Source organism: Sebastes umbrosus, chromosome 8 (assembly GCF_015220745.1).
Source record: "Sebastes umbrosus isolate fSebUmb1 chromosome 8, fSebUmb1.pri, whole genome shotgun sequence".
NCBI lineage: Eukaryota > Metazoa > Chordata > Actinopteri > Perciformes > Sebastidae > Sebastes > Sebastes umbrosus.
The window spans coordinates 21,375,425-21,401,175 of record NC_051276.1 but is presented as its reverse complement, the minus strand read 5'-3'; the positions used below and the strand labels follow the sequence as shown (position 1 = coordinate 21,401,175).

The 25,751-nt window shown below is 39.6% G+C and overlaps 1 protein-coding gene and 1 long non-coding RNA gene across 2 annotated transcripts in view; one reads left to right on the top strand and one right to left on the bottom strand.

Annotated features, from left to right (window-relative positions):
* The window catches only part of LOC119493413, a 51,060-nt gene that overhangs the window by 5,157 nt on the left and 20,152 nt on the right, over nucleotides 1-25,751 (bottom strand). The gene's annotated exons all lie outside the window — the stretch shown is intronic.
* adrb3a (adrenoceptor beta 3a) lies at nucleotides 17,142-25,564 on the top strand. Its single transcript, XM_037778664.1, has 2 exons — nucleotides 17,142-19,002; nucleotides 25,200-25,564. The coding sequence occupies exons 1-2, from the start codon at nucleotides 17,699-17,701 to the stop codon at nucleotides 25,225-25,227; spliced, it is 1,332 nt and encodes a 443-aa protein (XP_037634592.1). The 5' UTR covers nucleotides 17,142-17,698; the 3' UTR covers nucleotides 25,228-25,564.

Here is a 25,751-nt window from a genome sequence, read left to right as displayed (position 1 = left end):
AGACCACACACTAACAACTACAGCTGTTTTTCTTCTTCTTTTTTTTACAGCGGATATTCTATCGCCTGATCAAAGACTTGCTATTTATGCTCACTCAGACATAAAAATGTTTGCAGCTAAAGTTAACATTAATGTTGTTAGATAAGCTGACATCATGTAAGAAGTTTGCACAATGTATACAAGGCCTTGAGTCACTTTTGTAAAATCAGTCCTCATAATGTTATGACGTCCCGTCAGAGTGTTCAGAGCTGCCTCGGAATCGGATTCACAGGCGGAACAGATTGCCAGGATCATCACTCATCTACACCAGGATGGCCAAGAAAAGGGTTACAAAACAAGTCAGTCTCTTTTGTTGAATGTGGCTTTCATGCACAGTGAAATTTTTTTTTCCCCCTGCAGTTGAGTTGATGCTGTTGGTTGGAAGGCTTTAGGGTCAAAGCGTGGTCAGTTGCAATCTCGCCATCTGCGCTCTACCTGAACCACAGATGGAGGTTGAGTTTACACAGCACACACACGGCAACACCGTTCATTCAACACGGCGACATGCGGTGCTGGAAATTTCCTTTGTGCCACGATCGCAGCGAGGGTTAAAAAAAGCTCAGCGGGGGAAACTTGATTCACAGCGGTTCTGGAAATTGTCAATGACAAGCATGAGAGTGTGCACCTGTTATGAATTAACAGTTTGATACACTGTCATACAGCAGTGTAGTGTCTACAATAATAGCCGGAGCAGCATTTCTGAGTAGTATGTGGTATTCATTACAGGAACAGTGTGTAACATTTAGGGGGATCTATTGGCAGAAATGGAATATAATATTCAAAGTATGTTTCTTCAGTGTATATAATCATTGTGTTTTTGTTACCTTAGAATAAGCCGTTTATATCAACATATGGAGCGGGTCCTCTTCACGGAGCCAGCCGCCATGTTTCTACAGTAGCCCACAACAGACAAACTAAACACTGGCTCTAGAGAGGGCCCCTCGTGTTTTCAGTTTCAGTTGGTTGAAATCTGCCACCTCACCGCTAGATGCCGGCAAAACCCACACACTGCACCTTTAAACGACTTAATAACACACCATATTTAATTGTTTTCACATGCAGAGCAGCTCTGTTGGTGATGGGTGATAAAATGGGGATGGAGACAGTGTGACCTCTGCAGTAACAGAGGTCACACTGTCACTGCAGTGTGACCTCTGCAGGTCATGGGGCGACATCAGGCTGTGAGTTGCCCCATCTGCTCAAGGTGAGGTCAGAATCTTACGCAGTCAGACAATACAACATGGGCCAATTCAACTACATGTTACCAACAACGGTTCATATGATATCTTACGAATAGTTATTTCTCTTTTTTCGTGTGTTTTCCTATGAATGTCCAGCAACACGTGTCAATTTACGCTCCTTACATGCTTACAGTCTTTTCAAAATAAACTTTCGTCTTCCCAGGAAACAACTTGGTTAGGTTCAGGAAAAGATTGACTTGGTTAGGTTTAGGAAGAAATCGTGGTTTCGGGTTAAAATAACTACACTTGAAATACTTGGTTACATTAAGGCAACTAGTGGCATAATATAAGTGTGGATGTTACATGACTTACACAGGGTTCAAACAACGGTCTAAGTCCAGTGTTTTTTGACCCACCCATACACCCTAACCTCCTCCCTACGCGTTCGTCGCTCTTCATACTTCCTGGTTCGCGATTACGTGGATTACATATGAATTGATTCCGTGGGATATATACGAATTACAGTGCATTTCTTTTCGTAGGTATATATACGAATGGTGTACGAGAACAGCCTGCAACAATACAAAAACACCAAACCGTTGGACCCTGTTGTATTCAGTAACACCCAGCCTACCTCTAAAGCATCAAATCGTCTGTGGCGTAATGTTGGACCTGCCCTCCTAGCATCAGGGATCCATCATGGTGGGGGGGAATAAGGGAATACTGGAGACAACCACACAGGCAGCAACCCAGGAAGCTCTAACTCAAGAAGGAAGCATCAAGCGTGATTTCACTCTCAGATAAAGGAGGAATTCAATTAGAGGACAGTCTGTGACAGAAAGCGTGAGAACAGCAGAGTGAGACAAAAGAGGGATGGAAGGAAAATGTTTAATTTGCTATGTAAAATCTACCTCGGAAATACAGTATGAAATTGTCCTTGCAAAACCTTTTGACTTTACTGCTATACAGTATGACCAATTCACTTGCAGACTTAAAGACCATGAGCTCACTCTAATCCAGTCCAATTCGGAGACTGAAAAAGAAAGAACAGCTCTCTCTGGTTCCCATGGCTCGCTGTAGATGCCTGCATTAACTTTCTTTATGCAATAAGAAGAGTGGGTGATCCAAAACTGCATGAGAAATCACTGAAGCATATTTAATGTACTTTTTATTGGTGTTGTTAACTCCAGCAGAACTCATCTCTTTCAGTGCACTCTCACAAAAACAAGCTTTCTCATCCACTCAAAGTGGCCAACAGACAGGATAATCAGATAACTTTATTTGATTTAAACTACAGGGTCTCTTGGCAGTATATGTGCCTCTGTCTTTTGGTGGGAAGGTCCTCTTTGCAAAAATCACACAATTTCAAGATTAGTTACTGAGCTTAACCTGAAAAAAAAATGGTCTATGAACAAATCTTTTCACTTTAGCTTGTTGCATTCTTCACCTCACAGTCCCTATAGACACACTGAGGATAAACCATCATTACAAAATGGTTTGTGCATGCTCAGGACTCAGGGGCAATGATTTGGAAAAACAGCAGATCTATAGCAAAATTATTATTATTATAATCTTATTGTGTACTTATTATCATTCCAACTTAAAGTGAATGACGTAGCCGTGGGAAAGCAATGGATAAAGATCCAAGTGGCAATTCACTTCAACTCTAGGTAGTCATTGAAACACTGTTCCCATTTCTTTTGTAACACTAATTAGGTTCATTGAACCTGGGTCTGTCCTTGGAAAGCCATTCTACAACCAAAACTATTTTCTCATGGCATGCAACAAAAACGACAACAGAAAATCGAGGAAAACGGGACTTGAGGCTCAATCACAAGAATATGGAGAAACTGCTGGAGGCGTAAACATGGAAAACACAGAATTTATTTCTTACCTCAGTCCAATATGTGTAGCACAAGAGCAACAGATCATTTAAATATAACACTGTTGACAGAGCTGATAAGCTTAAGATACATACAAAGAGTCACATCGAGAGAAGGCAATTGCTTCCATATCTCAGCAAACAACTTCCCCTTGGCTATTAGGTGCCCATTTAGCCTGGCGCTGCTATTTAGTGCCATTAAAATAAGTTCAAAAGGGGACAATTCTTCTGCTAACTCCAGGTCTAATCTGCCGGCACCAGGCTGCTGCAGCAGCAATGGGAGGTGGAGATTTCTGCAGCTGACAGACTGAAGGGCAGAGAAACGCATTCATGAAGGATTGAAGTTGTTGGTTGGGTGGAAACTCTGCACAGAAAACTGCTCTAAAGATTAATTTCTTGCTGCATACTGTAACAGGAGCCTAACATCCTATTTAAGTTGTGGCTCATGCAGAGTAGTCTTTGAGGGCAAATAAAGTCTGAAGATACGGAGACAGCTAATAAGTTCTAAGTCTTTACAAGCATATTACAAGTCAGAAAGTCTTTAAAGATGTTTTTATATTTTTTTTTATCTAAACAATGGTTGAAATTACTGTGAGTATGTGAAAGGGGTTGCGCAAAGTAAACAAACCTACAGGAACACCCTAAGCTTTACAGAGTGTTTTAGCATCTTTGAGCTCATTGTTTTGGTTTTGAGGCCCGAAACTTAACTGTTCCAGATGCAGATGATTGTGTCTTTTCTTTCTTTCATTTTTTCTTTTTACATAGCTGAGTCTTTATGATGCAAAATATGCTAAGTGTGTTACTATTGGAGCGAGTCTTATGTTCCCTCAACCCTATGTTCTGTCAGATCAGTACCTCCACCGGTGCCATGCCATTGTTCTGACGGTCCATTATTCCAAAACCCTAATAAACCAAAAACCCATTTGTCCAACAGCCTGTTATCCTGAAAACAAACGCCCATTGCTCTGAAAATACTTCCTAATCGCATTTCTTTCCTACTATGGCGAAGGAATGATCCGACCTACTCTGCCTCTGATTGGCTTACTGTAATATTTTTACCCTAACCCTAACCAATTTCACTCCTCATGCCAAAACCTACCAAACCCAACCAACGAAGGCAGTGAGTACATGTCATACTGTCAGCTATTGGATATTGTTAGCACAATATCTCAAAAGGTTATAGAGCATAACATGAGCCAGGGATGATGATGAGGGAACATGGGGTTGAAGGAACATAGGAGCTAATTTGGGATGTACAAAAAGTTCATGAGGGACCATAGGCCTGACCCCATTATGATGCAAGACCTGCATGGTGGTCTTTATTAATTTTTAAGGTCAAAACCTCAAGTCTCAGAGCACTCAAGTCCAAATAAAGACTCAAATTAAGTCCTCATTTGTGTGACTGAAGTCTCATTCAAATCTTAGTCCCTGGGCACATTTATCAAATGGCCCTGGGTTGTCATTTCCAAAGAACATTTTGAGAGATCAGATTTCTATCTCTGCTTCACCCGGTATCACACATTAATATCTGATGTGTTTCTACAGCAGCCACAGAGAAACACACAGGAGGTGGTCCTGCCCACCTGATCACACTGCCATTAGCCTGCTGCTGATAAGATGGCAATTACAGGAACAATCAAAGTCTCAATGACATGTAATTCCATTAAAATCCGTCCCACTGTCCAAAAATGTAATCAACATTGTGCTATCGTGGTTCCATTTCCCACTTCTCTACCTTTTGGCTGACCTTGTCGACACCACTTGCATCAAACATGAGCCGCACAAACACTTTGCCTCGTAAATTTATGCAGCAAATTTCCAAAGAGAAAGAAGGTGCATATCCACGTAGATGAAATATAAAATCCGTCTGACACTGTGCTACATTGTCTGGTTTTAGTGAGGTGTCTAATGGTGTGGACGTTGTTCCATGTAGTGCACAAAGCAAAGGTTGAGCATTTTATGCCAATTTCTCTATAAAAAACAGCAGCATAAACTACAGTCTGGCTCAGTGACAAGGCAGTATCTCTAATGACTTTGGGATAACATGTTTCTCCAGGCGTGTTGTTGTTTTTTCCCCCCACATAATGAGAATTGGTTTCCCCTAAGCAATGAGATGTCCTGTTTGCATTTTTGGGCTGGCACTCAACTGGCTTTGCCGCAGAGGAAGAACCAAACACAGTCAGGGACCGGGCTGTTCTATTTTAAAAGTCAGAGGAACAGGTCTAAGCTCGTCGACTGCCTACATATACCATTAGCAATGCCAGCAATGTTCCAAAGCAAAAGGAAGCCGGCTGAAGAGATGCTATCGCATGGCGCGCTCTCGTGTTTTCATGCCATTCGTGTCCCTCTGCTGTCTCGACCACAAGACTAAAACCCTCTCCTACCTATCTTCTCCTCCACCTACGCGTTCTGACATTCATATCTATCCTTTCTGCTTGCTCCGTCTCCCCAGTGCAATTCAAGCATAAACTGGCCGGTCAAGATTCTTGCAGGAAACGTTGCATAAGAAAGCAGTGTCGAGGTGTGTCCTTCTAATCTTAGTCTGACTGGCATTGAGGAGGTGAGCATGTCAAGGGACTTGCGTGCAACACAGGAATTTAGGAACAAAGGAAGGCAGATGCTGTCTTCCCCCCACTAAAGCCCCCTGGGATCACCAATTAGAGATACTGTCATGAAGCTTTCCAAAAGTAATAACACAGACCATGATTTTATTTCAAGAAACATAATCCCAAAAAATAAAGTCATAACACTACAGCATGTTGTCCTTCTCAATGAGGGATCATTCAGTACTAGATTACACAACCCAGTTCCCCTTCCTCTACATTTCCTTTTCTCAGCTTTATCTTCAATCAGCATGTTAAGCCTTATTACAATATGCTTTACATGGCGCCAGGGGCTGAGCCCGCTAACACAGTCTTAAAGGTGCAGTCACACTAGTGGGCACCAATGGAAATTAGCTTGACCCCTTACTCTCTTTCATTGAACGCTTCGTGGAGCTGAGGGGAACGGCAAAGTTGGGTGATAATTCTCTGCGGGACCATCAGTACCAGCCCTTTCACATACAAGTAGTCATGGATGCCAATTTTAATATAAAAAATATTGATTATAGCTGCTTTAACACATCTACGAGTTTAATTTATCCATCCTTATCTCAAGAGCCCAAGACTTGAGCATGGAACCATGTCAAAAGGTTCTCAGCGTTGCTGATTATAACAGGCTTTAAGCTTGTATTGTTTGATGAGGCAGTGATATGCAGAGGGTATAGGAGCAATTATAGGGTGAAAAAAATGAATAAGATTGATGATTAAGTCTTATTTTGATGCAAAGATTACATTAGCAGGAATGAAGCACAACATGGAAGTGAAGTCTGTTTATTTAAATGTGAAAGTAAAAAAAAGTAAAAATATTTTGCCCCTACAATGAACGAATAATGGTGATTAATAATCATGATCAAAATACTGATAAAAATAATCGTGAATATCATTTTGGCCATAATCATGACGCCATGATGGATGAACAAATTCCATTTAAGATAGATTCTGCAGATGCTATAGGCTTAATAATGCATGGCCTCCATTTTCTTATTTCCTATTATTCTATGGTCTGTGTATTTAATTACAGATTGAAACAGAATGTATGCTAAATAAATGCTGACATCCGCGATGTGAGGAGAAAGGCATAGACATGCAGAGTTAAAAAATTAAATCAAATCAAATTATTTTTAAGTAAATCAAATTAATTTTAAAAATCAAGTCAAGTTTTAAAATACAAAAATTAAATCAAATGACTTTCAACAATTAAATAAAACAAGTTAAATCAACTTATTTAAAAAAATTAAATTAAAAAAAGTTAAATCAAATTAATTTTAAAAACTAAGTTAAATCTAATTAATTAAAAAAAAATCAAATTAAGTTGCTGGTTTTGGTGAGAAAAACAAAGCCCTAATACAGAGACTATTTTCCGCTGCATAAGGCCAAAGACGAGTGTTATTAACCGCGGCAAACATAAAAGGTTTTTGGTTCGATTAAAAAATAAAATCAATCTTACAAGGGAAAGCTGAAATATGATATAAATCCAGGATGAGAAAAAAAATCAGTCTACCATCCCTTTAGCAAAAAGGAAAAGCACATAAATCTCCCCCTTCCATACTCATTTTCATACAGTCCCTTACAATACATGACCCAGCCATTCTTCAACTATTAGACAGATTTCCTCCTAGCCCAGTGCTCTGACCCTCCTCCACCCACCCCTCCCATCTGAGATCAGTGGCTTGTAATTGACTTGAGAGTTATGTTATGGGTTCACAACAGAGACCCATTAGGCACTAGTTACAGTAAATATTATGTAACCAAGCCATTGTAAGATTCCTCAATACTATACATGACATTGAAAATGAAACCAGATTTCTATTGATCAAGGTGCATCATTGCCTTTTCTTATAGCAATAGGTTCTGTGTTATTGCTTGACAGGTATTATTTATGTTTGGTTATCATGTCTGACTTGCCTTTCTCTAATGTTGCCTGGTAGCATCTGACAGAAAATCATAGTCATTTTTATCTCATTTTTTTCCCTTTCATTAAAAAAGCCTTGGCACAAATCTTATCAACCTGGTAGCTATATTTTCAAAACAATCAACACGGCACAGGGGTACATGGAGACCAAGACCACTTCTATTGGCTTGTTTTTTAAACTGTCATCTTGATATTAAATACATTTTCTTCTTATGTTAACATAACCGATCATATTGTCAGTGTGCAGAAAGACGAGGCTGGTGTAGCGTACACCAGATGAGATTGAATTTGGCCGCTTCTCACTGGCAAAATGGCGAGTTGGCAACAGTATGCACTGCTCAACTGAACATGTCAAAATGTTCACACAGCCTTGTTCATTATTCCCCGGTACACTGTCACCTGCAACTCGTCAAAAATGTGATGTGATAAGTTGCAGGCCACATTAATGTTGGTTTACTTCCATCGATTTATTCATTAAATTAAGTAATACCTGCTAACTAGCTGAGTCAGGAGGAACCCCTAAAAGAAGGGGTGTGTTGGTCCTAATTCCTAAGGATTATTTGGATCTAAGACTAATTTACAAAACATTTTAGCACTAAAAGTAGCTTCCAAGTCTAAGAGATGTTAGGGGCAGTTAGAGGCAGTCCAGAGCTGCTAAGTCACTGACCTGCTTACAACGCTGCAGTTAATGTGTCTCACAATATAAATACATTTCTTAAATTAATTTGACCTAATCTTTAAAATTAAATTCACTAAATGTTTTTACATTAATTTGACTTAATTTATTTTATTTTTTATTTTTTACAATGAATTAACTTTAATTATTTAAAGTAATTATATTGTTTATAATTAAATTATGAATCAATTATTATTTTAATTAGTTTGATTTAATTGATGTAATTTATTTTTACTTAAACTGATATATTCTCTTTGATCTCATTTTAAAAATGTATTTAAATTCATTTGATTTTATTTAATTTTCAAATGTATTTAATCTAAATAAAATGTATAGACTTTGATTTGATTTTTAATTTAATTTAATTTAATCTAACTTAATTGAACTTAATTGAATTGACTTGACTGAATTGACCATGAAAAGCTGTGTATCAGAATGGGTATGTTGCAATGAGGTATAGTATTAATCCCTGTTTCTAAAAACAAGCAAACAAAAACAAATCTAGTTAATCTGTGTGCATTTTATCTTTGTTCAGCTTCTAATCTTAAATTTAAAGACATTTGGATTCAACTCTATGGAAAATTTAAAAAAACTGTTGTGGGGTTTCAATTGGAGAAAATAAATGTATAGTATATTACTGACAAACTGTATAATGACTTATTCCATGGGAACACATGACGCACATACTTTATATACTACAGATAAAAGATACACATCATTGACTTGCATAGGTTTGTCCCAGCTCTCCTGAGATTATCTGCTACTCTGCTACTTTCCATGGAGGTCATTCCCAGCATATATGGGTTTCCCCCCGTGAGAGTAATATGTACATATTTAATTCATATACTGTAGCTTTTGTATAGATGTATGCAAGTGCTTATGCGTGGGTGTTGGGATGTAGTACATAGGGGACTGGGTTAGCATAAGCATTAAGGTTAAGAGATGAGGGTTCAGCCTAAGGTTAGTCAAGGCACACTATTTTTACTGAACAAAGATGTACGTGTAGTAGTGCGAGTGAATGCAGCATACATGGGTGTGTGCTTGTTTCATCTGTTCTATGAGGCGAATCTCCACGTATTAATTGTAGAGAAGTCCTGGTTAAAGATAGACCGCAGCTGCATGAAAAACAGCTTTCTCCAAGAATCATTCAGAGAGCTGACCCTTAAAATACAATAAATGACTTGGTCTATAATGAGGCCACTTAATGTGGGTGGTGTGGTGCAAAGCAAGATACAATGACCTGCCTTGAAACACTGTGGCTAGAGGCACTGTGCTTGCAAACGTACATGACAAGTGTGTGGAAACATTTGGTTAGGCCAGTCAAAAGGGGTTCTGTGAGTCCAAATAAGGACTGTTTATGTCCTTATTACAAAAAAAAAAACATCTTAAGACTGATTGACGGGCTTCTTGTGTCTTAATTATTATACAGTGGACTCCATGCAGCCAGAGAAAATGGGTGGTACACCTTGTTTATTAAGCAAGGCCCAAACTGCTCAGTCACTGCGCTGGGCTGTGACATTATAGTCTGGAAAATGTATGACTGTACACACTGTGTATTGGAGCATGGCAGCACGTCACTCCAGGTAATGTCTGCACAGTGTCTCATTTTTCACTAATGTTTGGAATATTAGAGCAGGGCGACGGGAGTTTGCTGTGCAAAATGACCACTGTGGATAGACACAAAGGTATTAGCTTGGAACAATTTAAACACATGAATATACAAATGTGGTATAAATCGACTGTTTTCAATTCCACATGGTGCCACAACATGAAATCTCTTGTATCTTTAGATTGCGATCATTTGGAGGGTAGGGATGACTGGATAACAAGGTGATTACTAGAACTACCCGTATCTTACCATCTTGAACATGATGTTCATAATGTTGAGTCTGTTCAAACCTGTTCCAGTTTAACAAACAAATTGCTCTGCGCTCATTCAACAACTATTAAAGTGTGTTCTCAAGTCTCAGGGACCACATTTCACGAATGTGCAACTGTGGTGTTTAAATTAACATTGTTCTCTTCTCGGTCTATTAATCCCTTGTTGTCTGTCAGAAAATACCAAAGTTATCAATATGGGAGAAATCAGGGGATTAGCAGCCACAGTAATGATTCAAATGAAAAGATGTGTATACATTATAGTATATTGTATAATTTGAGTAAAAATAAGCAAATAAAAAAGAACAGAAAACAGAATGTAAACAATTGATGGCTTTATAAATATACATACAGTATGTGTCGACTATAAGGGGGGTCAGTGGTTAGCACTGTTGCCTCACAGCAAGAGGCAACAGTGCTAACCGGTCGAGGCAGATGGCCGCACACCTAGAGCCAGGTTCTGCCCAAGGTTTATACCTGTCAAAGGGGAGTTTTTCTTGCCACTGTTGCATAAGAATGCATACTCAAGGGGGGGATCTCTTGTTGGGTCTCTAAATTATAGAGTACGGTGTAGACCTACTCTATATAAAAAGCGTCTTGAGATAACATCTGTTATGATTTGACGCTACATAAAAATAAATTGAATTGAATGAATTTGATTCAAAGACTGCTCAAATCATGGTGCCTTTGTGCAGAAAATCCTCTCCTGGGTTTCCTACCACAGTTTACATGACAGGTGAATTGGAAACTTAAAATTGGCCATGAGTGTGAATAGCTTTTTGCCCAATATGTGCTAAGAGGATAGACTCAGCGTCGGTATTCCCTAACTCCGGGTATAGATAACGGATGGATGCTGACTGTGGAATATGTTGGAAATACAAGCTAGGATGGCCCTGGGGGTTTAAAATCATTCCCTATATTGTATCTTGCATTCAGCACACACATGAGGATACTATATACTGCAAAGTGTGGTAAAACATAGCAATGTGGGAGAGGAGGAGGTTCACAATGATGAAAAAAATGCAGGTCTATACAAAAGCTTTGCAAATGTTTAATGAGGTGGGAAATGTATTAAACATGTCAATTGGGCCTTAAAAAGTACACACACTTTTACCCATATTTGCTCTGTGCTGTTGTTGTGCCCGTATTTTACTTCCCTACGCTCAATTGACTGTCTGGTGTTTTGCCTCACATTCTTCTTTTGGACTGAAGAGTCACAACTCCGGTTATCAAGACTTCCCATGCGGCTAATCTTTATCTGGCATGTTTACCTGACACCTACTGGCGGATCTCGCCGGGATTGCCATCAATAATTCAGTGAGATCACAGGTGGTAATGAACAATTATGGTGATTAATGTCAACTAAACTCCCAGCGGCTGCAGAGGACCAACATGCTGCTGACCCTAGCAGTAGTCATTGATCCCCACAGGACCAGATAAGAGCTGAACCAGAGCCCTCCTCTCTCTGTCTGTGTGTCTCGGTCTCTGGCGCCAGCACCCTGCACTCCTGCCTTCCTCACTCTGACACTGATGCAGAGCATGATCAGGAGCAATGCTCTTGTTTTATTAAGATATAAAGCCAGTGTCTGACTCTAATTTACTGTTTGCCTTTAAGCAATCATGGCAGACCTTAATGTCAGTATGGATTTTTAATAGCATGTTGTAATGACCATCGCCAACAGTCTCGCAGATTTACAACCTGATAGTAGATGTGAATATCACAAGTAGCAAGACAAAGCAGGCCATATTTATTTTTGTTTCAGTGTTTACCAAATGGAAACGCCAGCACGGATATCATTCGTAATGTGTCGTGACAGCGCTTTGCTTTCAAAACTAGCCGAACAACATACTCCATCCATCGACTGGCCTGCTGCCTGTTGCATGTGTCCTGTTTTGCACACAAGGTAACTATTGGTCATTAGGTTGTGGCCTGTGAGCACTCCCAAAGAAAACACAAGCAACGCATCCTACGTGTTAAAGAATGGACATTTAATTAACAGGCTGCCTATAGGAGAGACGTTATGGAGAGACATTATGGTGGAGGATTTCACTTAGTAGACAGTACTGAAGTAACATAAAGGCACCAACCTCCTCCACATACACATGTATGACACACATCATCATATGTTGTGATGTGTACAGTACATGCACAAACAAATGTCCCTGCAAACAGCAAATTGCTGACGGAGCAGCCACTGCAACTATGTTAAAAAAATAAACCACACATCAGAATAATCTTTTCTCTGGGATCTGCTACGGCCCTGAACAGGAATTTTAAAAATGAACAGATGGATGCACAGTGCACAACCAGAATTATAGACTTTTATTTCATTATAATCAATTAGTGAATTGACCAGTGAAATTTTTTTTTATAAAATAAGTAATTAATTATTAAAATGATGCATTATAAAACTTAAAGTAAAAAAAATCTCTTAAGTACATTGTTAGTTTAATTTTAAAATGGAAAAGGAAAATTACTTTGAAAAATAACTTTTTGTTATCCCATTTACTAACTTGTCTTGCCGGCTTTGACATTTACAGCTTCCATTTTGTGACTGATCTAAATACATCTCTTCTTAGCCAGGAGTCTGGCCAATCAGAGCTCAGAATCATTAAACGTGGTGAAAGTCTATAATTATGCAAGTAGCGCACTCTGGGCTCCATCATACTTGACTGGGATAAAAATTAGAAAAACAAAGAAAATATCATTAATGGAATAATTCAACATTTGGGTAAATAAGCTTATTTGCTTTCTGGAGGAGAAATGAGAACAATCTTCTTATCTTCCTCACCACCAAAAAGCAGATGAGCGTATTTCCCAAAATGTCAAACTATACCTTCACAAAATACTGAGCATTGTATCACTGAAGGTGTACAATAAATACATTTTGATGAAACATGCCAATGAGGTGGATGCAAATTTTGCTATTAAATGTAATCACAAAGGCATATTATAAAGACAAGCAGGAGACATTTGTTCTTTGAGATGTGGATTATGCAAAAGGGGCTGTCAGTATTGCTCAGAAATCAATACATTTTCATTCATTGTACGAGCATGAGCCTGTGACTGGAAGCATTGGTATGCATTCAGAGTGGTTTTTGAAATGAAATACTTAAGATGGCCCCAAAAATAGCCTCACATTGGTCTTGGAAGTCTCTCCTGAGAGTGCATGGAGGGACATTCCCTGTATACAGCCCCCAGAAGAGACTCAATTAAATCTCAGCATGTGGTTCCACTCAGAGCATAATGAGTGCGATTTACCCACGACATGATAGTTGTGGAAGGCTGAACAGCTCGGCCTCTAAACCACCCTCCTCTCACCTCAGCACATGATCTCATACTATATATCTGCTGGCCGGACAACTGCTTTTGAGCTTTGACTCCCACAGGATGCACACAACGAAGAAATGTTCTCTGGTCAAATTAAATTTCCGCGATTCATTATCCTCAGATTCTTGACATATGTCAAAATACATGTTATGCTTATTATTATATTAAAATGATAATTAGATTTAATCTGGATTTCGATCACAGTCCTTAAACATGTAGGATCATGAACAGATTGTGCGGTCGGATTAAAAGTGGATTCTTTTGTAAATGGAATAGCTTGACCCCTTTTTGTATTGCATGTTCACACTCATACCGCTGGCTCCTGTTCTACTTTTGTTTGACAGGTTGAAGACATTAAATGTCTCTCTTGTCTCCTCCCGGAAAATAAATGGTCGGCACTTCGGCAGAACTAAACAACACCTTGAGGAGCCACTCAATTGAAAGATCCACATCTTGTGTTTAACAAATGGCCTGTTATCATTCCTGCTGAATATGAGCAAACTGATGTCGGCAAGATTTACACCCTCAGGCTTTCTCCATTGGCATGAGTGGGAGAGTGACTGCGTGGACTTTTCCTAGCATGGGAGTGTTGGCACTGACCAGATGGATTGCGTTGTGAATTGAAATGTAAGCTTGTAAAGTCCAGATGGCTGCCACGGATCAGGCCTTCCCTATATGCTGTTAGTCTTGACAGAGAAATACCAGAAGTTTTTTGAATACGAGCTGATTGGAACATATCGCCTTTGAGGTTTCCATGGAGAGGAGGGAAACATTCCCAAGGTGCAGTGCATGTGGGGAGTGAGCGTGTAATAAACAGGCTTTCTAAAGCTTTATGGCTGCTCTGGTGATTTACAGCCTGCCATCATGAACTGAGCGAATCCCGGACTGTACTGCACACTGCAAATCGTTTTTTTTTTCCCCCAGAGGAAGTATGCAGGTGCTGTCAAATACATCTCCAAAAGTTTCAACTCAATTCACACAAAGCAGGGAACAAGTGAGGGTGTTGCAGACATTTTTAGTGAGGAGGCAGTGGTGGACTCAAGGGCCCTCTTTGATGCCCCTAAGGTAGATAAAACATGATAAAGAGCCCTCTAGGGCACCGTTGCAGTAGGTAAAATATGATAAAGTGACCACTAGGGTGCCCTTCCAGTAGATAAAACATGATGAAGTGCCCTTTTAGGGTGCTATTCCAGTGGAAAAAAACATGATAAAGTGCCTTCTAGGGTGACCTATCAGTGGAGAAAATATAATGAAGTGCCCTCTTAGGGTGCCCTTCCAGTAGAGAAGATATGATGAAGTGCCCTCTTAGGGTGCCCTTCCAGTAGAGAAGATGTGATAAAATACCCTCTCGGGTTACTTATCAGTGGAGACAATGTGATAAGGTGCCCTCTAGAGTTACCTATCAGTGGAGATAATATGATAAAAGTGCCCTCTAGGTGACCTATCGGTGGAGATAACATGATAAAAGTGCCCTTCCAGCAGAAAAATGTGATGCAGTGCCCTCTAGGGTGGCCTTAAAATGGAGAAAAAAGTATGCAGTGCCATATAGGCTGCCCTACAGTACATGCTAGAAAACTTTCTTTGAGCTGGTTCCCCACCACATGCAGCCTGAGTCCGCCACTGTGAGGAGGACTATGTTAATCTGAAGGATATGCACATGATTAAACAGATCAGACATCACACATTTGGCCTTAATTGGTCAATTACATCATACATGTATGTAAGGGAAATCTCAAACTAAAAATGTATAAAGTTATTCTTGCAAATGACTTATTATGCAATATTTACTCTGTAATGGTGAGAAAGATGTTGCGCCCGATTCCACTATCAACAATAGTTCTTGTGCCAGCTGCCGTGCTTGACTACACTAGCACCAGGTCCCGGTCCACCAAAGGCATCTTCTCACGCAAAGACAAATGAGCATTTATCAAGCTGTCAGCTCCACAGCAGTGACAGAGGGGAGGGGGCAGAGGGGCCTCTTGGTCATCAGCGCCAGTGTTTTGCTTTTGCCCATTTTTCCCTTTTGTGAATGTACTCACAATTCCACAACTTCCTGTCAGATTAGGGACAAAGTGACTCAGACTAAAAAAATAAAAAGCCATTTAAATCTAAATGGGGCAAAAGGGAAGGGAGACCTTGCGTATATGTTGGCAGACAAAAGCATGCCACAACACAATTTGATTAAACATCTATTACATTCTCTCTCAAGACCGTTTGTTTTAGGAGTGACGTTTATTGGCAACAAATAAGTACAGATGCAGACAGCTTTCTACCTAAGTAGGCTACTGTAGACATAACAACTCACGTTCAATAATATGAAGAAGTCTGTGAAATGTTCAGTGTGTCTGTCACAGTACATTTAATTACCCAAATATGATATATATCTAAAGTACAAATCACAAAGAAAAAGTCACCGTGTTCAATAGGAAGCTGGAGCAAGCAGCTGGTTAGCTTAAGATAAGATAATATAAGATAAGATATTCCTTTATTAGTCCCACAGTGGGGAAATCTTCAAGACTGGAAACAGCTAGCCTTGCTCTGTTGTGTCTAATGTGTCAATTGATACATTCATTAATATAAAAATATTTATCCTCGCTGTTTTGAAGAAGAAATGTTGAAATATCAATATATCAAAAATCATTGGAATATTCAAGGCAAAAATCTTCATGAAAGGTATGTAGAAAGGTATGAAAGATATTCTCTTGTTTATCTTCTCATTAAGTAGAAGTAAAGTGCAAGGTGGGAATGAACGCAGAGCAATCACAGCTGTACAGCTGATCGGACCAAAGAAGGAACTGCTCTGTGACAAGAGAGCTGAGCACCGCAGCTGGATATCTGAAGTGAATCGCATGGAAGGCATTTCCCTGATTGTTCTTCTTCAATGCACCGGCTTGAGTAACAGCGAGATAGCCATCTATTATTTTCTTTTACAGCTTTGAGTCAAAGGGAGGGCACTCATTTCCTGTTCTCCACAGTTGGGGGTGCCTCGTGCCTTGTGGTTTGCAAAGTTGACCACAAACTGTATTACAAATAAGCCTTTAGAGTCCTTCAGGAGTTGCCGTATTAAAGTGGATATAATGAGCTAATATCACAATTAAACAGCTTAATTTAATCAAAAGAGTCCAATATTTTTTATGTTTACTGCAAAGCTGGTGCTCAAATGAATGACAAAACATGTTGTTGAGCCTTGGAAGTGCGTGTTTGACACAATCCAGCATCATTTGACCATCAGGACAGAAGCCAGCAGTGGAAAAGCCCGTCACATTGTTGACACAGTCAAGTGATAGATACAGTTAATGGGTTAACAAGCTTAGTGCAGCTGCTACATTCAACACAACATCAGTGACATTAAAGAATAAGGCTGATGGTCACTTTTAAACACACAATTCAAACAAAGTGTGTGTCACAAAGATCATTTTGCAACTTTGACACATGTTACACACATTTTGCAAATTGTTCTTGTCCTGTAGTAATATATGTACGTCTATGTGTGTGTGGCTCTATTAGGGTACTGAGCCCTGTACGGCTTCTTCGGCACACTTTTCAACTCCTCCCCTCTGCCTTCAGCCAGGGTGTGATTAGAGCCAATACAATCTTGGGCAACCTGCACTGAGAGAGAGAGAGAGAGAGAGTGAGATAGAGAGAGAGAGAGAGCAAAAGAAAGAGTGGGAGCCGCTCTGGTGCACTCTGGTGGTTCTTGCAACGGCGTTAGTGTCGCTTGATCTCCAGTAGTCCAACTGTAGCTCATGCAAGATTCAGCGCAAAACACCGCAAACTATCCTCCAATCCCAGTGGACATATTTAAATGGATACAGCTGGATTTTCTTCTCAAAAACTTTTTTCCACTTCATGTTAATGTTTCCTGGGTTCATGAAAGTGCTGCAACTCCGTGAACTAATATTGTTTGAGCTTTGAGGACAGTTTGGATACATCTTTTTGGAGAACATGCTGTTGCTGCCCACACCAGTAGACCTTCCACTAACAATCACGTCTTGGTCATCACGTCTGGAAACATGGGAAGCCACTACTGCCTTGTGAACACACGCCAGACAAGACTCTGTGGCTGTGAAATGTAAGCAGTAACTGCAAAGTAAAGAATGACTATTATTTAGTGAGCAGATTTATGATGCTTTTAAGAAGCGCGGATTCTTCCATTTTGTTAACTTTGACGTGAAAAAACACATCTTGAGCTTAATATAATGGATGTTAACCTGAGCACTTCAGCATCCTATGTGATCAACAGAACAGAGCCGTACCACACTGCGGAAGGACCCTGGAGCCTCATCCTACTGGTCGTCATCATATTGACCATAGTGGTGGGAAACCTGCTGGTCATCATCGCTGGAGCTCGTACTTCACAGCTTCAGACGACAACAAACATTTTCATTATGTCACTGGCGTGCGCGGACCTCATCATGGGGGTCCTTGTGGTGCCTCTGGGGGCCACTATCGTGGTGACGGGTAACTGGCAGCTCAGCGACACGTTCTGTGAGTTCTGGACTTCTGTGGATGTCCTGTGTGTGACAGCGAGCATCGAGACGCTCTGCGTCATAGCAGTGGATCGGTACATAGCCATCACGAGGCCGCTCCGATACAAGGTTCTACTCAATAAGTGGCGTGCCAGAATAATAGTTTGCTTAGTGTGGGTTGTGTCTGCTTTAATTTCCTTTGTACCAATAATGAAAGGGTATTGGCGTGATAATGATGATGAAGCAGCGAAGGAGTGCTACGATAACCCGACATGCTGTGACTTTGTGACCAACAGGGCCTTCGCTATTGTATCTTCTATAGTGTCCTTTTACATTCCACTGCTCATAATGATATTTGTGTATGCAAAAGTTTTTCTAATAGCCACGCGGCAGGTCCAGCTCATAGATAAGAACCGCATGCGTTTCCAGAATGAGTACCCGACAGCGCAGGTGCAAGTTGGCCCCCACATCAACATTGTCCTGCCGACGGCATGTGCAGGCTCCAGCAGCTGTAGCGGTGTAGCGCGGAGAAAGAGCGTCAAGCGGAGGCCGTCGCGGCTGGTGCTCATCAAAGAGCACAAGGCCCTCAAGACTTTGGGGATCATCATGGGGACCTTCACCGTGTGCTGGCTGCCATTCTTCGTCGCCAACATCATCAACGCATTTGTAAGAGACATTCCCTCAGAGAGGATCTTTCGACTGTTAAACTGGCTGGGTTACATCAACTCCGGCCTCAATCCCATCATCTACTGCAGGAGTCCTGAGTTTCGCACTGCGTTCAAGAACCTGCTGGGCTGTCCGTGGCTGTCCACCCAGCGGCTCAATACGTTCTACAAAGAGCTGAGGACTCGTTGCTCCTGCTTTCTATCGCAGGCTGAGTCGGGCACAGCCGGCTCTTTCCAAAAGTCTCCGACCAGTAAGACTGAGGGCAGTGAGAGTCATGGAAGCAGCAAAAGTGAGGAGGCTTTCCCTGATCCTCTGCAGTCCAACGGCAGCACACAGTTCAGTGACTCATCAGAGCCTGAGACCAAATTGTAAGTTCCCCCGTCTTATCTTATTTTACATACACAGTCACATTATTTTTTTGAATGTTTTAAAATGTTTCTACAGAAACATAAATACTTTCAAATCTCTATGAAACTGAGAGAACAGGGAGGTAAATCAGGGATTGTGTCACCGTGGCCACTGGTTTGAAATCTATTTTCTTATTCACCATTGTTTTTTCCTTTTTTCTCATTAGTAAAGCTAAGTGTTACATCAGAGGTCTACCATGTGACATGTGAGCAGGTCATTTGCTCAGTGAAGCAGAGGTGTGACGACTTACAATGTAGAATCAATGTCACGAAGAATCCATTATTGCTTTTGGACATCCTGTTGCAGATTAGTAAAGCGTTGCACAATGATGATGATAAAAACACGTCTGTGTACTCGTGTGCTTGTTTCAATATTAGCTGCTAATAAAATAATAAAAACAAAAAAAAGATAATGGAAAATAATAAGCCATTTTCATTTTCAGGGAATCTAAAGTTTCAAACATTTCAAACAAGTTTGAATTTTTTTTTCTTATAAATATATTTAGCCTTTTACCAAATTATAATCCATTATTGGCTTGTAAAGGTTTACCTCTACTTATCTACACATCCTCTTGGTATTGTGCATACTGTATATACTTCTATGATATATACAACATGTACAGTGTAAAGACATTAACTAGGCATCGTAGACACTTACTGTAAATATATCTTGAAAATAAAAATAAATACAATATCAAAAAGAGTCCAAAGAATGTAGATAACATTTTTGAAATTTGGAGTTTGATAGAAAACTGTAGCTTTACTGCCCATTTCCTAAAAGTAGAAAGCCATATTTGGACATGTTTTAATACATCACTGTGCTGCTCCAGGAAAAAAATAAATTGGAGTGGAACAGTGCAGAAAAATAAATATTTTTTTAAGCATTGGTTGCTGTTGGGTTGTTACAATATTATAAAACTAAAAGTGAAACTTCATGCATGATTAAATTGATGTTTCAGGTCTGTACCTGTATCTGTTACTGCACTATGTTACCTGTAATCATTTTTTTAGTCCTGCTGATGTTAATGTTGTAAAGATATTGCTGGTACTCTGTTTGGGTGGGTAGTATGTTTTTAGCACACTAATTAATAATAGTTAACAATATTATTAATCAATTTGCATTTTATAGAAACCTCCATACTGTATATGTAGTATTTTTGGTCAATTTTATTATCTGGTATCTGAAAACGGTGTGCCATAATGACAAAGATGACAGTAAAGTGACTCTGTAAAACCACTGGGCGATGTGACGTTTGAGGACATTTCCAAATATTACCGTGTATCTCTGCCTGTCAGTGGGCCTCAGTGTGTTCTGGCCAACACCCCTTGCTGCAGATAAATCTTTATCACTAACGCACAAGACTTCCCCCATAACTGGACAGGCTGTTTACAAGACTGACAGCCAATGAGAACAGCTCGTTAACACGGGTTTAATGGGCTAGGTGGGACACACCAGGTTGACAGCGGGCCTGTCACAGAATAGAGGAAGATATGTAGTAATAATTAGGAGTTATGCTATAACTCTAGAACGATCCTAGAAAGGTGTTAAAGAAAGTTTTCTATCTATTAAGTAAATTCTGGATATCTATGACATAAGAATTGCCATTTATGTTAATCTACAATATTTGCTGTATTATTGAACTTTGTGCTCTGAATTTGAATTTAGTAAAAAAAAAAATTCAAAATATAATAACTTATCATAATAACTAATAATTAATCACCAAGTTTGATTGAGGTCTCCAACATGTGTCACAATTGAAGGTTTTAAGTGACGTTTTGTCGTCACAAATTCAAATTGTGGCTTCTGTGAGTTTGAAATTGAGATTAAAATCCATCCATTCAATTTCAGTAATGTGCTTTCAATTTCAGAGCATAAAATTCGAATTCACAACTCATAATTCAGTTTCATTTGACAAGTGGGGCAGCTCTTACACGGCAGCCCTCCCAAGAGTAATCCAGTAATACAACAGAGGGATGTTTCATTTCAAATATTTACTCTGTACTATAAATATATATTTGTATGATTTTCTCTTCTCTTTACATCCTCTCAGTGGAATTTTACAGACATATAAAACGGGAGACATTTAGGAGCATATAAAAGTCATCCTTAAAAGGAGCCTGGTGTAATCTGTAGTAAATCACCCCAAGGGGAAGGCTCAGCGGACTCACCCAGCGCTTTGAGCTGGATTTCAAACGTAAGTGAGACCAGCCGTGAGACAGGTTTAATGAAGGAATATGACAACCGGTTCCAGGTAGAGTCTGGACTGCTGAAGAGGTTTGTTATTGAGTGCCAATAATGCCATGCTAGGCCTCAGTCAACCTTCTATATCTACGCAACCAGCGACACAAAAGAGCAATTGAGCAGCTTATTCCCTTTAAACCCTGGGACAACATGCAACAGCAGGTTTAGTTAAGCCAGGAGCTGATGCACCGTGGCAGGGCTGATAAAAAGCGAGGCGGAAACTGTTGACATGAATGGTTACTAGGGAAGAGTGACTGTACTGCATTATCACCAGTTACTTTGTTTTCATGGAAATACATGCAGGCATATCACTGCTGCCCTTATCAACACCCAGAGCAGCCTCCAGCTTCTGTCACGTATGCACCATGTGATATATGATAAGTCCAATTTTTCTCAGATTCCCCTCATAACAGCTTGTTTAATTCATCATCCGTGATGGTTTTGGTCATCAAAGTGGCAGTGGAGGCAAATGTCCTAAGTTGACCAGTCCACGTGACTTTTTTTTCTCACAGAATTAAAAGCGGTCTCCTCATATTGCTTAAAGTGAAACATGCGGCTGCTGCATTAGTCCTAATACGTGTATTGGAGGCATTTAAGACAAAATCTTCATGTATTTGGAAGGCATCCCTGTGTGTTATGAGCGGAGGGATTTTGTTAGCACAGTTTATCCATGATTGAGAACACTAAAATTAAGCTAACAGAGAGCAGGACATTTTATTTCAAAGAGCAGCAGCCAACTAGGTTGTGGACTAAATTGCAATGTGAATGTGAAGCTTAAATGAAGAGTCCAATAGACCGGTTTAGAGCAAAGACACAGGACTATTATTCCTGCGTGAGATCATGGAACAATATCATTATTATAGCTCATACTCTACAGGAAACATGTTGTGTGCTCCAGCTGTGCCGGTGCATCACGATTAAAGTATCAAGAGATGGCCGTGAGGAGACGACTTGTAAACATGTTGCTGATAAAAACTGAACGAAAGATGGGTTTGCATGGCCATAATGCACACTAAAATACTTTCCATCTTAGAAGGATAAACATGAACAAGATCGGATGGGAAAAGCAGACACTGATGGCACGGGGACAAGGCTGATCTGTCCAGATTTAGCTCTGAAGCAACAGCTGACGGGTCACAACAAGCCGTGCAAATACATTTTATGGACTCTTTTGTCTCTTTTTCTTCACAAAAAAATCTGCACGACATAAAAAAATAAATAAATATGTTGTTATTCTCAGCTTGTGAACGTTCAACTGTGGCAAACCAAAAAATAGAAGCACAAATAACCACCAGACATTACACAAAGCACAGAGAGATGGAGGTGGAGAATTTCATAATTTCCAGTATAAATACTGACTCAGTAAAGACACTACAAGTGGCTCATTACTCCAAATGATCGTGTAAATATCTCAGACATATTCATGAGAACAAATCTAAAAGGACACGTTGTTTACAATGCTGGCATCTCAGGTTTATAAATGACCGTGTGTTACTGGAACAAACTATCATTATAGCAGCTAAATATGTAGAAGTAATTGTATTTCCCACACAAGCATACTGAATCCTCCCAGAGTTCCCAATGCCGTAATAAAGGACACTTTGTTATTGCAATATATGAGTGTGAAAATATAACATGCAGTAAATATGGAAGTGATTTAAGTTATTTCTAAAGTATCATGTAGGGTAAATCATGTGTTAAACAGGAATTTGGACTGGTGACAGACATTTGCAGCAGAGCCTGTGATTGACAAGCTTTTCACACCGAGCTGCTAATGTGTGGCAGATCTGTGTGGTTTCAAAGTACTGATGCTTTTTTTCCCCCTGTGCTGTGAACCGTGTAATTCTGAGCTTTTCTCTGCAGCATGCTCACAACGGGGCCTCCGACCCAACTTCCATAATGTGCATTTAGTTAGCTTAGAGCGAGATCAAGCCTAAGAGAGCATGAAACAAGGAGCAGGATAAAGCAAAACATGGTGGCAGTGACCTGTGAGAGACCTCCAACACTCCCTTTCAAGCCTGGCTGATATCAGAAACAATCACTCTACGCACATCTACAGCAGTCTTTAAATGGAGGCATCCGGGAGTTGAGCAAACACTTGACTACAGTAGAACTCTAAATTATCTCGGTTTGGACAGATGACAGAGCAATAAACCCTGACTGGATTTTCTTTTTACTGTATCCCTACAACAGCAGCTAAAATCAATAATATGTCAAGACAGTAACAGCAGAAGAATTCAAGATATCAATACTTTAATGCTATAGATATTTAACCACTAATGGATGATTGCAACCATTTAAATAACTGGAACTCATCATCTAATACATTGATTCACTGTATGACTCAGAGGTACTTTAACTTTTATAAAATAACTAGCACTTTGAAATATGGATGTACAATTTGATCTAAAATCTACATAATGATACGGAACTTTAAGTATTGGCCTTTTTACATTTTTATCATACGACTAGTTTACAATTCTGGATTTGGGGCTGATTGGCTGGTTAAACATCTGGTAAGCTGTCACTGGTTGTTGCAGGCTGTTCTTAGTTTAATTATGTCATTAGGGCTATTTATTTATTGAAAATTGTGTTGAGATTAAATTTAGGGTGGTAAAAGATTCACAATATTGGTAATTAAATACATTTGTTTAACGTTCAGCCCAACTTTACACACCTTTTCAGAAGAAAAATCATCAGCAGCTGAATTCTGTCACTGGTTCAGTTGCCAGTTAATTAGATACACCAGCTAAAACAAATGCATTTTAATTACAAAATTACTTTATATCACTTTGGAGGCTGTAGTTTGTGATGCTGTTGAATTGCAATGCATTAGAGAGGTGTTCCTGTTATTTATTTAAATTTCAAAAATCATGTCAACTAAATGATTTCTAATTGCATCCCCCTTTTAAACAGCAGATTTAAAGACAGAAAAGACGCTTCACAGATGATGGATGGACTTTAACTTTGATGAGCTTAGCTCCTTTTACTTAAATGGAGACTACTAAGAATGTGCGCGCTACTGTATGTCTGTGGTTTGTGATTTAAAATAATCCATCAACTCATGTGTGAATGTGAGATTCAACAGAATGTGGAACTGGACATAATAATATTGTTTCCGCAGTCTTTTTCCATTAAATCGTCCAAATGCACCAACTTAAAATCACTGAAGAGACTCCAGTGATTCTTCTCACATATTGAAAAAAAAGGTTTGATTTCATAACACTATGGGAATTTTGGTGAAGCCACGCTGTGAACTGTTTCCTGCAGATTTGTTTCCCGTATGCATTCACGTTTCGGTGAAGCTTACAGTTCTAATTTATTTCTTCCTGTGGAGACATGTACAGCCTACAGTGGAGGTGATAGCATCAGAATTCCAGTCTTGTTGGAGAAAAAAAGGTTTCACAAAGAGTTTCACAAAGCATAAAAGAAAGAGGGCAACGTTGCAATGTCTTTATTAGCAAGAAAAAAAAAAAGGAAAATAACCTGTAAGACAGCAAACTGTTGTTGTTGTCTTGGAGCTTTCTTATCTGATAGAAACTGGTATGCCGTACAGGGTGTGAGCAGCATAAGCCAACAAGTCATAATACACAGAAGAAAAGCTCATTTGTTCGAAGGGTCACATCTCAGTCAAAGGTATAATGAGGTTTATAATGAGAGAGCTAGCTAACCTTGGTATAAGGTTATACAAAACCCTCAACAAATAGAACATTTGTTCAGAATTAAATGGAGAAATAGGATTGAAAGAAGTGAATGTGAGTGACATACTCGGATGAATGCTGCCATTGTGGGCAATGTCTGTTTTATCTTTAGAATAGAGACTAATTACATACTATCTCATACCACTTTTAAAATACACTAGGTACATGTTAATCACTTGAGATTCAATCATGTCTTTTTTTCCATCTATTTTCAGCTTCACATTGCAGGAAAAGGACGGCTGAGCGGTAAAATGTCAAGCTACTGAAGCAAACTATGTTCCCCGGGCGTTTCCGCAAAGTCTGAAACCAAACAGCAGCGAGGACAAACTGAAGAGTACAACCACCGGCCCTGATAAACGTAGCTGAATGAAGCTAACCTCAAAGAGGTGACTGGATTGACTGTAGAGAAAACAGCTGATTTGGTCTAGACAGGAGCACTGTGACTGTCTCTGTGGACAGGAGATGGACTGCTACAGCTCAGCACTTCACAGATATTAGCTGACACCAAAGTATTCTGAATAAGACAATGCTTAAAGTTTTAAATGCATTCCTTTGGACACAGTGTATGTGGCCTGTGGTTAAAAAATGACAGCATGAACTAGTTTTGTACGGTATATTATCTGGTAAGTTATCTATTTATGATACACTGAATCTGTAGCGAAATACAAAAGTTAACTTAATATAAGGTCATGATTCTGGCAAGGCCGTCTTCACTATCATGTGTATTACACACTCGTCAGTGTAATATAAGCTAAACCAAAGGGCTG